Source organism: Cavia porcellus, unplaced genomic scaffold, assembly GCF_034190915.1.
Source record: "Cavia porcellus strain 051 isolate PalLab524CR breed Dunkin Hartley unplaced genomic scaffold, mCavPor4.1 scaffold_27, whole genome shotgun sequence".
NCBI classification, from domain to species: Eukaryota; Metazoa; Chordata; class Mammalia; order Rodentia; family Caviidae; genus Cavia; species Cavia porcellus.
In genome coordinates this window covers 17,505,698-17,518,973 of record NW_026947510.1, presented here as the reverse complement: position 1 = coordinate 17,518,973, position 13,276 = coordinate 17,505,698, and the positions used below count along the sequence as shown (strand labels likewise).

The following is a 13,276-nucleotide window of genomic DNA, read 5'->3' as shown; positions in this document are numbered from 1 at the left end:
GAACCTCAGAAGGTGCTGAGGAATTAAATATTTGATTTTTATTTTTCATACACCTTCTGGGTTTTTCTGTGGCAGCAGGTAAAATGCCTGACCTCTTTTGGTTTCAATTTCTTGAACCACATTTCTATAATTACAATTATTGTGTTGTCTTCCTTTGAGCCAATGCAGGGTAGAGACATTCCATCTATGGAAATTTGCTTTTCTGTTGTTATTTTATAAATTTTGGGATGTATTTTCAAAACGTAAAAGGAAAGGTCAGGGCTGAAAGTTTAAAATATATATATATATATTTAGGGCCAGGGATTTGGCTCAGCAGTGTAAGTGCCTGCCTAGTGAACACAGGTTGTGAGTTCGATCCGTAGTACAAAAAAAAGTATACATTTAAAAAGAAATTTATCCCCGATGTCTTGTTTACTAGAAAGATTCTGTGGACTTCAGCACCGCTCCTCAAAGAGGATCACATTGAAACCATTCTGTGTTCATGCAAATTTACTTATCATCCCAGAACACCAGCAGTGATATGTTCTTTCACTTCCCCAAACCAGTTAAGAAAACAAAATTGCATTCTAAAGGCAAAAACACAAATTGCAATCCCAGCTAGGTAAGCCACACACTCCTTGTTTTTTTAGGCCAGATCAATTATCAAGAGCTTTCGGTCTACTTCTCCAAAAGGTTCCTGTTCATCACAATTTCCTTCAGAATGGATCAGAGTTACATTAATGACACCATGGGGAGGACCACAGACCAGGGACCCACCTCACAGATCTGGCTGTGGACAGACCTGTCCTCTTTAGTGTGGCTGCTGATGTACCTGCCTGAAGCCCACCGATTCAAAAACCCTTCCTGGAAATGGTCACACGGAAGCCTCTTGGCACCCTCTGCAGCCCCCACCAGGCACAGGTAGGAGCTGGTGAGCAGCCCTCAGCAACGCAGACTACCCTCAGCCACCCAGTCTGCCCACGTCTTACCTGGTCTCTCTGTCTTTGGGGATCGTAGCAGTGCTGTAAGCAAAAACTTGCTTCTCGACTAGAGGAGGGCCAAGGTCTACAATGCCAGATAATCCGGGAGCGTTCCGTGGCTTTTCAATATACACCAAGGTGCCCGGCTCCTTTTTGAAGGACTGGCGGCTGGGGGAGGCGCGGTCGGGCTGCAGGGTGTGAGGGGTCCCGTGGGCATTGTGGTGTGGGTGCAGGTCTATCATCCGCAGGTCACCCATGCGATGAGGAGACGCGGGGGGTGTTTTAGAGCCCAGAGTAGGCAAATGGCTATCTGGATATTTCCTTGATTTCTGTCTGTACAGTGACTGCTCCATATGCATTTCCGCTTGCAATGTGGGGTTACAATAAGCACTCGCTGACCGAATGGCTGTGCGGTGATATGCAATGATGTGGTCGGGGACATCTAAGGGATGTCCCCCATGGGATGAAGCTATGCTCATCCGTCCCTCGTGATACATGTAGGGATCCACATAGAAGCCTTCATTTCTGTACATCGCCAGGTTTTTGCCACTCATGTCTTCGTCTGGCTTGACGTCTCTTCTTTCCAAAATGGCACTTGGACTTGGGGAGATGGACCTGGAGACTGGCAGGCTGGACAGTCTGTCCCTGGGGATGGTGGCATTGCCGGGAATAACCATGGGGCGTGGGCTCCCATAAGGAATCCTGGATGGGGAAGGAGGCATGGAGTGGGGCACAGGAGTGGGCGGTGGAGAACTGGGAATTGCGTGGGGTGGATGAGCTGTGGCTCCAGGTCGAGGGGCACCAGGGCCATCTCCTCTTGCATAAACAATGTCTCTCTGCATCTGGAAATAAAAAAAGGGGTTAGTTAGGAAGTCTGCTTTGATAAGACTCTACTGATTGTGGAGAAGTCTCACAGTGACAGTGTGGCTTCCTTGCTGTGGGAGTTTGAACAACGCCTTGCAAGATACCTGTGCCCTAATTCCTGGAACCTGTGACTGAGGTCACTCCTGTGGAAAAGACTTCACAGATGCGATGATGACAAGGGTGGTTAAAAGGGAGATTGGTGTCCAGGAGCCTTAGATAGTTAGCAGCATCTGTCTATGTGTCAGGGAGAGGCGGGAGCATCAAGGTCAGGGGCTGTGATAGTGGACACAGACCCAGAAACAGAGAGACAGACTAGAGGGCGCCACGCTGTTGACCTTGCAGATGGGGGATGAGTGCAGGAAGAGTCTAGAAGCTGGAAAAGGGAGGGATATGTATTCTCTCTCGGCCTCCAGAGAAAGCATTTTCCTGCCCACAGGTTACTAGCGGCTCATGAAACTCATTCTAGAAGTCTAATTCCTATGAAATAACACATTGAACAAATTTGTAGTGTTTTAAGGTGCTTTTTTGTGGGTACCTGTGATAAATGAATCCAAGAGCTCTTACATGTCAGGAAACCCCTTTACCATTTAGCTATCCCTGTAGCCCTAGGATGCTAAGTTTGCGGTAATTTGTTACAACAACCATGGACAATGAAGATCCCTAATGCAGAGCTCAATGTTGTAGGGCTGGAGGACAAAACAATGCAGTGGTTTAAACTCTGAGGTCACAGCTTCTCCAAGGCACATGATAAACATGGTCTATTGGGAAATAGTGCTAAAATGATGTTTCCTATCACTTGTCCTGGGAACATTTTCCTACTGTGAGTCCTAAGAAACAGTCACTGTATTTTTCATCATTCTAAGCTAACACAGTCTAGGGGCAGGATCAGAAAGGCAAAAAAGATATCTGGGGGAGCCTTGGAGGGAAGTTCCATTCATTCCCCAATCTCTAGGTGAGTCTATGAAGAGAGGTTGAGGGTAATAGTGATCCATGAGACAACAGTAAAATCATAGACACTCTCAGAGCAGACAGGGTGAGGAGACAAGATGGTAGACTGCCAAGCATGACAGAAAAAATCCTAAAGCTCATCCTGGAACTGCCTCATGGTAAGGTGCATGCGAGGGCTTTGTGTCCTTTCCACTCAGTTCAGGAGAAGCGAGAATTCCCACAGGGTCTTCCAGCAACTCTCCTTTAGGAGAAACAGTAACTGAACAATCCAGTAATTTGCAGCTACATCATTTGTTTAGCAAGAGGCAGAATGAAAACTACAAATGAATTCAGGATAGGACCCTAAAGGGAGAGACAAGCCGAGATTCTCCAACTGAAGACGGAAATGACAACCTTGACTCAGCCTCCAAGCCCTATCTGTGCTGCCATAGGATACTGCCTACCTGAATTCCAGGAAACACGACAGACCAGAGTATAAATGCTTGGCAGATGGCTGAGTCAGGGGCATTAGAAGAGAAGGAACTCAAAAGGTCAAGAACCTAGAAGTGCGGCTGAGGTTACTGTAGCGAGGATGATGGAGGAAAAGAGTAGAAAAAAGAAGAGGAAACAAGAAAAGCTGGGAGTGAAAAGGAGCCCCATATCTTGAATACAAACCAAAGGATCATTATGATAGAAATGCATTGGTTTAGTAAACAAGAGTTACCAGCAGTTACTGAGAGCCAGCATCATCGGAGGACACAGCTCTGGAGAAGCCCCACCTCCCTGGCAAGGAGAAGACAAGACAAGTCCTATCCGTCCTTTGTGGACAAGAAGGCAGGACAAGGAACTGTGGTCTTTCGGGCTTCTTTCTCTGGTTCCTGGAAGGATCCAGCAGTGCAGAATCCTTAAGAGGGCCAGGAGTTTTAGGTATTATAATAGATTTCAGACCAAAAGTGACCAATTAAAAGTATAAACAAGACACAAGTAGAAGCAAAATGGGGACCTGGAGGGTACGTTTCTGAGCACCACAGAACTGCCTTCGTGGCTTCCTTAGGGGCCCAGTGTTTCTGGGAACCCTGAGGATGCAGTTTCCTTCTTTACAATCACAACTTACCTCCATTTCCAACACTCCCCTTCCGACCCACGCACAGAGCTCCAACCACAAAGACTATCTTTTTGTCCTTCTCTAACCCAGACTGTGACTCCTTCGAGAGGTCCCCTCCCGGGAATCATCCCTGTGTACTCATCAGGTGGCTCTAGAGCCAGGGCGACTCCAGCCCTCCTTCACTCAACACCCTCCCCATGCGAGTGACCACACAACACATCGATCAACCAGAACAAGCTTCAAGACAAATCCGTTGCAGTGACTTCCATACACCCCTGTGCAAAACCAACACACAGTGCCCAGGACAAGCTACTGACAAAGGGTGGGCACACCTGTGACTATTATTACTAATTCCCAATAAAATAAAACAAGATTCCAAGTGTCTAGAACTCCATCGGGATGAATAAATACCCAGACGTGTCACTATGCTCTGTTTTCTTTTTCTCTTTATTCATCTTCAGATAACATCCTCGTCAGGGGAACCCTGATTCCAATAATGCCCGTGGGAAGCTCCGCTGTTCTGATCAGAGAAGTAGAACAGACATCAAGATTCTCAAAAACACAGAAAAGTCTAGAAGCATAAATAATATTAATGCAAGAAAACCATCAAATTAATTTCAATAAATAAAAAGTTGAATAGATTTCTCTTAAAGCAGCAGCCCTCTACCTTGCTTAGCTACACGAGTAGCTAGCAAGTGACCAATTAAAAGTCTCGGTGATGTGAAAAGAAATGGTTAGGAACTATATTTTGTAACTATCTTCAAAAACAAAGCATTAAAAAAACTCATCAGGAAAACGAATGTCATTAGACTTCCTGACGGCACATGTAGATGTGATCAGAAAGAAATGTAATTTAATTAAGTAAGAACTCTGAAGCATCACATTATGCATTCACATGTGGAGCCTGGATGATAGCCAAAATATTTAACAACCAGTATCTAGTATGGCACAAGTTCCAGTAGACCAGAATGGACACTCACTCAATGTAGACAGCTCCTAGCCATAAGCAATGGACCTCACATCCCTGGTGGCTGTGCTCTGTACTGGCCCTGCTTTGTCCACCTTAAGACAATCTTGCCATCATCCAAACGGGCACTGAATAAATCACTGAGTTATCCGTCATGGAACCAAACCTAACACAAGCATTCATTCATGACAGAACAGGTACTCTGAAGTTGGATGTCTCCATCAAGATGCGCAAGTTAGAAGCTGGAAACCCTTTGCAGAATTCCTGTGTTGCTCTGCCAAGCTATCCCTGACTTTCCAGGACTGAGTTTTAAAAACACCCTGATAATTTTATCCTCAGCTCTAAAGAGAACTCACAAAGATGATGACATGATGATCCCATAAAGCCCCAGGAGAATAAGATTTTTAAACTGACAACCAGCAACAGACTCTTGAAATGAGATAATTTAGGTTTATGTGCTAAATGATAGGGAACAACCAAAGGCGACTCACACTTGAGAAGGGGTGGGAAGATGAGCAATGAGAAGAGAATCTTTTTCCAAGTCTTCAGTGTGATCTCTGTAGGAGACCACTTGTTACTCCAATAAATGTAGACTTTGCTAATTCTTCAAGAGGCCAGCTTGATTGGATGAAGCAGGAGAAAGAGTAAGATTCTATAATTCATAGTTTAAAGCAATGCTCATCTTTCAGGCTCGTTTCTTCTCATGGTGGTATCGTCCTAGAATCAGGCACCTACATAGTTTGATTTCATTTTGGTTTTAACTATCTGGCTAACAAGTAAAGGCATGGCATTAAATACATTCTGCATTCTTCCTGTACTAGTATTCAAAGTCTGATCCCTAGGAGAAAATACTACTAACCTGACAAGGTAAAGTAAGTCTTTCTCTCTGTCTCTGTGCGTGTGTGTGGGAACCAGATTCTCCTCCCGCATTCCTACTTTGGGGGAACATCATTTTTCTCTCTTTTCATTACTGCTCAATTCAGTATTGTATCTTTGGTTGTTTGAATCCTTCTGCTTTTTGTAAGCAGGAAACCTTTTTGAGAGGCTCATCTCCAAAGCCCCAGGTAAGGGGGCTGTGGTCTCGGCTGTAGCACTTATGGTAGATCAGTAAGTATGTTAGCTCTATACTTCCGACAGCACCCCCAGATACCTAGGGCAGCATTAGATTACTTATCTAAAGTTTGAGTTAGGAATATTTACAGACAGCTATATTGCATTCCCCAAAGCAACGTAAGTCGAACAGAATATTACTCATTCAGAAATTTCTTAAAGGTAAGAAGGAACACCTTAAAACTGCTTCTGAGGAAAAAAAATCTAGCGTGAAGAATGTTTATTTAGCGCCACAGAAGGGAAACTGTCTCATGTAATCATGTCTCCGGAACATTTAATAAACATAGGTATATACTTGTCGGAAAGGGAGTATTATAGGTAATTCATTACAGTTGAAACCCCACCCTTCAGGTCTAGAATTGGTAAACATACCACTTGGTCCAGCCACACAATGGAGTGACTGGAATAAACTAACAAGGTTTCCTACAAACCACTTCCACTCTCAAAGAATTAAAGCCACTTACTTTTTCCTAAGGAAATCACCTGTAATAATTGACGCTGTGAAAAAACACATTGGCTCAGCTCCCGGTTATGAGATTCCTTTGTTTGTGGGCTTCATCTAAATCCTCAGTTCCACAGTTGGATCTTTTAGATGGCTTTCTCTTCAGAGATAAAAATCATCGCAAAGTATGCAGAGATCTTGAAATGTTTCCCAATAAAAACCATTTTGTTTTACCCACAGTTAGGAGCTGAGCTGCCACAAGCAAGGATACAAAGTAGCCCTTCCCACTTAAGCCAATTTCTCCTCCCCTTGGAAATTAGTCACTGAATAACCTCAGCCCACACCCAACCACAGGCTACCACATGGGTGACTCAGTCCTTTGGTAATTGCTCACTGGGAGAAAACACCAAGGAAGGACTCAGAGAGGCCTAGGTAACCAGGTTAAGAATAAAGGAAATGTTACAGATAGACTTAAGGCAAACAGGACCATTAAACAAAGCAAACAACCAGCAGGCATGAAAGGAAACCATTAGAAAATCCAAAATGTTAATCACCCCCAGGACCAACTCCTGGATCAGTTTGCTGTTGAGTTAAAGATGCTGCTATAAAAACCTAGACCAGCACCTCAAACTCATTCTGCTGCCAGGCTTTTGAAGTGAGGAGCTTGGCAAGTGAAGGTAACCTGAGCTTTCCCTCAGGCTTGCCACACAAGAGGAAAACAGGAGGGCTATCAAGGAGGCTGTCTACTAATTAACCCGCCTGGGTTCACCAAGCTGAACTTTGGGTAGCAGCCACTCATCTGTCCGCACAGCACTGGGCAGGCACCTGCAATGTGCAATTCTGGAAAACACACCTGAGATGAGGACAGGCAGAGTGTGCCAGCCACTGGGACCTAAGGAAGAGATTCTCCAAGGCAAGCCCAGCCCATCGGCCCCACCCAAAGCAAGATGGAGGTGGAGCAGGGTGGGTGGTCTCTGGAGAACTGCTCCACAGCAGTGAGCACAGCTGGCGCTCTCACTGAGGGATGGCTGCATGGAGCTGTGCAAGGGAAGCAGGAAGCATTTCCCTTGCTTAAAGGTAGGCTTGTGCTTCTGAGACCACAGGGACCCAGTAGAAACCAATGCTGTCCAACTAGGAATCCTGTGACAGGGAGCTAAACACTGGGCTGGCCTTATGCCACACCTAACGACCATGCTCTGGGCAGCCTGTGCATTTTTTAAACATTTTAAGGCTTTTGGAGACTGTTCTTGTTGACCAAAAGAATTCCATGACATTTCTCAAGTCCAAGAGCAGTCAGCATTGCAGGCTTTCTAAAAAAAAAAAAACAAAACCTGTTTACTGCTATCAGATCACTTCGGGGTTACTAAGGGAGAGAGAATGGGAGAGCATGTGACATGGCCACCCTCTTAAGTGTCTCATTAGAAACAATATTTGGATAAAGTGGTTGTAACAGATGCCACCAAAGAGGTTGGAAAAGAGGGGAAGGATTGTAAAAACCTTTGTTTTGAGTTTTTAATCTAATCATCGAGGGTTTGTTTTTTCTCACCAGGCTATATGGGAAGTGCACACCACCAGCCCTGAGGCATCTGGTCTACATTTGGGATTTTGTTTCTCCAGTGGCACACATGCATAGACCTTCCAGGAAGGGAGCTGCAGGGTGAGCCTCCTTTGTCTGATAAAGCCCAGATTCCACCCTGCCCCATCTCTCAGAGTTCTTGTTTTAAAGCACGAGGCAGACTAATGAGCATGTACCTGGGGGTTCTGGGGGTTCTGATTTCCCTGCTGTGTCTTCTGTGCAGGACAGTGTGTTCCAGGGACCATGTGTAAAGTGCGTTGGGCCATGCTGTCCTCCATTGGGAAACTGAAGCTGTAAAGTGTTTCTCAGTGCTGTCCAGTCAAGTGAGTGGACTGCTCCACATGCAACACACAATTCCAGTTCAGCTGTCTGAGGGAGCAGTGGCTTTGAGTGACCCTGTGTCCAAGTGATCGGTGGATACCCAGTGAGACTAGCTCAGGCTCACCTCTCCCATCTCCTCCTGCCCACTTCATTTGGAGCAATTCCTTTCCACTTTCAAAGTGTTCCAGGGCATTGACTGTACAGCACATGCATGGCTTTGACGTTCCTGGAGTAATAATTCACCAGCAGGAGTCTGAAAGCCAACCCAATCTTTCAGTGAATCAGAATAAGCTAACACTCTCTAGTAAGCATGATGCTCGCCCAGAAAGGGGGGTGGTGTTCAGTATTCTAAGGGCTCTGATGGGTAGCTAATGAACCAGACAAGGCAATTTCCTAAACAATATCCTGGTGCCATTTACTGGACCCACTGGTTTCACCAGAGTGGATCGCACCCACGGGACGAGGGCTCACTCAGGAGAACGCCTGACCACAAGCCTGGCTCAGTCCTGTTGCACTCAGCTGCAGTCTGGACTGCTAACTTCTCCAGGTCCTTCCAGCTTGGTCTACCTTGGAATGCTACAGACTGTGTCAAGTCACCCAGCAGTAGATAAAGTGCCTGTTATTACTTCCCCCTTCCTCCCATTGACTAAGGCTTTAAGCAAAACAGAAGCAATTCATTTCCTTTGAGGTAGTGTTAAGAATGGACAAGCTAGTAAATATTGAGCATTACCTCAGTGGGAAATGATTTTTATGCTCGAGTAAGGCCAAGCGTATTAAGGAATTTATTTGTAATTCTCTTTGCTTATTCATTTCTTTATTGGCTTAAAAAAAGCTACATATGCTAAAAGAAAATCCAATTTGTATGTGCCTACAAACACAAAGATGATGTGGTGAAGAAAGTGGTTTCTGTGTTGGAAGCATTTCAAATTCATCTTGTTTGTGCTGTTAAAACTGCAAAGATGGCCATTCATCTATTAATGTCTCATCTGATCATTAATGGAATGTCTCTCAGACATGAAACAGATTGTTGCCGAAAGGACTGGATTCTCAGGCAGGAGATGGTCCAATCAGCCGTTAGCTTAGGGCTATTTAAGATGAGTGCTAATTTCACAAATATTTTGACAGGAGGGACTCTGGTAGATTCCTCCAGTACCAGATCCATTTGATAGGCTGGTGCCTAACAGTGATTAAAGATCTCAGTCTGAAACAGAATAAAGAAGTCATGTCAAATAAATCATTTAGCTTCCAAGCCCCAATCAATAATTGGAACTTCAGGGGAAGTAAAAGAAAGCTGCCCTTCTCCCAGGGATACTCCCAACTTCCTTTGGGGCCTGCTGGGTTATCCAGACCAAGACAACCTCCTTTTGTTCCTAAAGTAGTTACAGTTTATAAACTGGTATCTTCTTTCTACCACTTGCAACGTGGAACAAAGACTGCTTTCTCTTTCTTATCTCTGTCTCTGTACTTGCACCCCATTCCAGAGTGAACTTGTTCTTTTATGTTGGACTTTTATGCTTCATTTCCTTTTGGGATTTTCTAGATTTGTCACTGATACATCATCTACATTGCCCTGCTCCAAATTTTCAGTGCCTTAGGTTGTATTTTTCTTGTTAGGAAAGCTCTTGAGATGCTTAAACTCAGCACATGCCCTGTAATATATAATATATTGCTTTATTTACTTATAATATGTTTGATTCTAACAAAGAATTTTAAATGTATCCTCTCAACCAGAAGTATACACTGACAATCATTTACAATTATCAAAGTCATTGTATACTTTGCAATTTACAAAATGCTTTCCCTAGTGATTTTATTTCATGGGGGCCCAGAACTTATGAAACACAGGACAGGTGTTACTGAACCCATCACCGTGTTGGAAAATGAAGTGCAGTAGTGTCCCCTCACGCACAGGGATCTGTTCCAAGCCCCATAGTGGATGCCTGAAACTGGATAGTTCTGGACCTTCTATGGCCTGTATTTTTTCCTCTACCTATGAGCCAATGATAAAGTTTAATTGATAATTTAGGTGTAGCAAGAGCTCAATGAGAATAACAAAATCAGACAACTACAACAATGTACCCAAAAGTTTCTTAAAGGTGTCTGTCTATCTCCTGCACTGGCAAGAGAAAGAAAAACAGAATCAGGAGAACTCCTATAGGGAGCAGCAGGAACCCTGTGGCTGCTCCCCCATGCTGTCCTGTCCAAGCTTTCCTGCCCATGGTGTCCTGCCCACGGCGTGTGTCATGGCTCCCTCTGCTATGACAGGCCACATCATCCAGGGCCCTGAACCTTCTGTGTGGAATCTGCTCCAGGTGGCTTTCCAGTGTGATCACCCAGGGTTGACTCGCTTGTTTTTTGGCCTTTGGTTGCAACGTGAGAAACTCTACCTGAGAAAAACCTTTCCTGCTACACTTACTGGTCCAGATTTCCACAGCAAGGAAGAAAATCACTGGGACACATCAATGCATGCAGCAGCTAAGTATCCAGATAGTCTTGTCTCAAAATCTTATCTCAAAATCAGTTATACTGTTACATGATTAATTGTATATTAGTTATATTTAACTATTAGATGTCAGTATATATTTTTCTTTACATACACTTATGTAATTATGTATTATTCAACAGTTATCCCTGGATAAATGTCACTGCATCACTATTAGTTACACAGGTATGCATATGAATAAACATAGATGTATATATGCACATATGTTATCATCAATCACAAATACCAGACTACTTCTGGGCTAAAACGTCTGGGCTGTATCTGATTAAAATTCCTTAGCATTGTGGCTTCAATTCTGCTGCTGGGTATCATTCATTTCTGGGCCTGTGCTTTTAAAGAGGCATTAATCACAGACAGAGGTGCTGGGTCCCTTCGGCACAGGCAATCGGCCGGCATCAGTTTTTGTGCTCTGTTGTCCACACTGATTAAATTGAAGGTAATTTAAACACAAATACTGCAACACTTGGCAGCTGATCTCCTAACTGAGATACTTGCTGTGTGACTGACGGGAAGGCAGTCTATACAGCCTGGATACAGAGGACAAAGTGGTAAATCCTATCCTGGGGCTGAAAGGAGATAGTGCAAAATCATTATACTGCTCAGAAGGGCAAGCAACTAAAACTTCTGAATCATTTACTCTTGAAGTTTCCATTTAACATTTAGAACCACAACTGACCACAGAGCTCTTCAAAGTTCTGAACTCCTGTTCCTCCAATAACCTTTTTCTCATGGCCTCCAGCAGTCTCAAGTGGGCCTAGCTTCTTACACCAAGTATCCCTGGCAGGTTTGAGCTCTTCAGGCCTCCCTGTACCCCCTCCCCTCATAGCTTTTCTGGAACAAACTCTGCAGATCTGGGTGATGAGCTCCACCTTTTTAAGGGAATCACCCTGTTGCCTGCATTCTGTTCTGTGTTCTTATGTGTCCCAGTAGTACACATACTGGTTCGAATACCAGGTACCAGAACAGACATATAATGCAAGGTGTCAGCATAGCCCTTTTGTCTTTTTGGTACTGGGGATCAAACTCTCGCAACCTTGCACTTGCCAGGCAGGCGCTTAAGCCACTGAGCTAAATCCCCGCCCTCAGCATATCCCTTTTAAAGGAGCTGTTAGGTACAACATCTAACAAAAGGTCTTTCGCTGTTCCATTATTTCAATCCTCAGCTGAAAAATATTAGCTTATGTGTCAGGAGAAGAAAAGATTGTGCGAGAGAAGGGCTCCAGTGGATAACACCAGAAAACAATAATTCACACATCACCAAGTTCAATTTCCCCCCAAACTAAACAAGAGAAACAATGATGTAGTTTCAGATCCAGACAGCCCTTGGTGCCAGTGTGTCTTGGATGCAGAGAGTCACTTTCTTTGCTTTTGACAGCCACATTCAAATCCAGAAGTTCCATGTGTATCCTGGATATACCAAGTATTTGAGCTGGGAAAATGTGCATGGAGAAGACAGGACAGAGATGCTGTGTGCTTTAAAATCATACAGGCTTACCACTAGGCTCTCAGCTCTTATCTGTTATGAGAAATTCTAAGAGGCTCCAGGTTTATCAAATGAATGCACCTGAGAAAATCCATTTGCTGTCCTTGAGTTTAGGTAGCATGAAGCAGTTTTGGATCAGACTAGTGGCTCTGAATCCCCCGGGTGAGTTTCTCCACAGTCACTGTCGCCTGGTGGGAGGGAAGAATACTCGTGGGGAAACATGGGTGCACACGCTAGTCCAGGTGTTAATGCAATTCTTTATCTATAAATATGATGCTTTCTGAACACTTTCCCAAAGCCCATTCCAGTGATAAGACTGTGTGGGTTCGTGAAATATTTAGTGAGTAGCCAATACCTATGGTAAGTCCAGGGGTACCGGGGGTGAGGTAAAGGTGATCTGTGAGACATAATTACTACCTTTGAAAGCTTACATGTTGGCAGGGAAAATAAGGTATATGTAATAAATATTCAAAATAAAGCAAAACAAAAATCATTCCGATGTGTGCAACAGAAAAATGTGCTTAGCATTTAGAGAAAAATAAGAATCTTTTGGCATAGTTAGTTGAGGGACGTTTCTCTGAGGAAGTGAGATTTAAGTAGGTCCATGAATGAGCAGTATACCTTCAGTAGCTAAGAGTTTGCTTTTCTAGATATGCTAGGGTAGAGGGAAGGCATGTCAGAGAGGAGAGTGGGGAAAGCCACATACCCCAGGACGCAAGACAGACTGGTGATACCACCCAAAACACTACTGATAGCATCCAGAGAACTATTTCTCTAACTCTGGATGGAAATCACCTGAAAGGTTTGTTAAAACAGATTGCTCGATCTTTCAGGCAGAGTGTCATTTAGGAGGCCTCACAGGGCCTCAGAAATACAGATCTGTAGTTGACTCCAGGAGATGGTGCCCTGTTAGTCCAGGGAGCACTCACTGATAGTCACTGCGCTAGCGAGCACAGCAGGTAGCAGTGCAGGTCACTGTGAGCTCACTTAGAGATCTTCATTCTGCTCTGCACTTGGCT

At 44.3% G+C, this 13,276-nt stretch overlaps 1 protein-coding gene across 29 annotated transcripts in view; it reads right to left on the bottom strand.

Moving 5' to 3' along the window:
* Positions 1-13,276, bottom strand: part of Kiaa1217 (KIAA1217 ortholog) — a 728,606-nt gene that overhangs the window by 64,652 nt on the left and 650,678 nt on the right. For all 29 annotated transcript variants that reach the window (XM_063238539.1, XM_063238524.1, XM_063238527.1 and 26 more), the window contains one exon: positions 969-1,801. In XM_063238539.1, the coding sequence (XP_063094609.1) occupies positions 969-1,801 (833 nt within the window). The remainder of the gene's footprint in view (positions 1-968; positions 1,802-13,276) is intronic.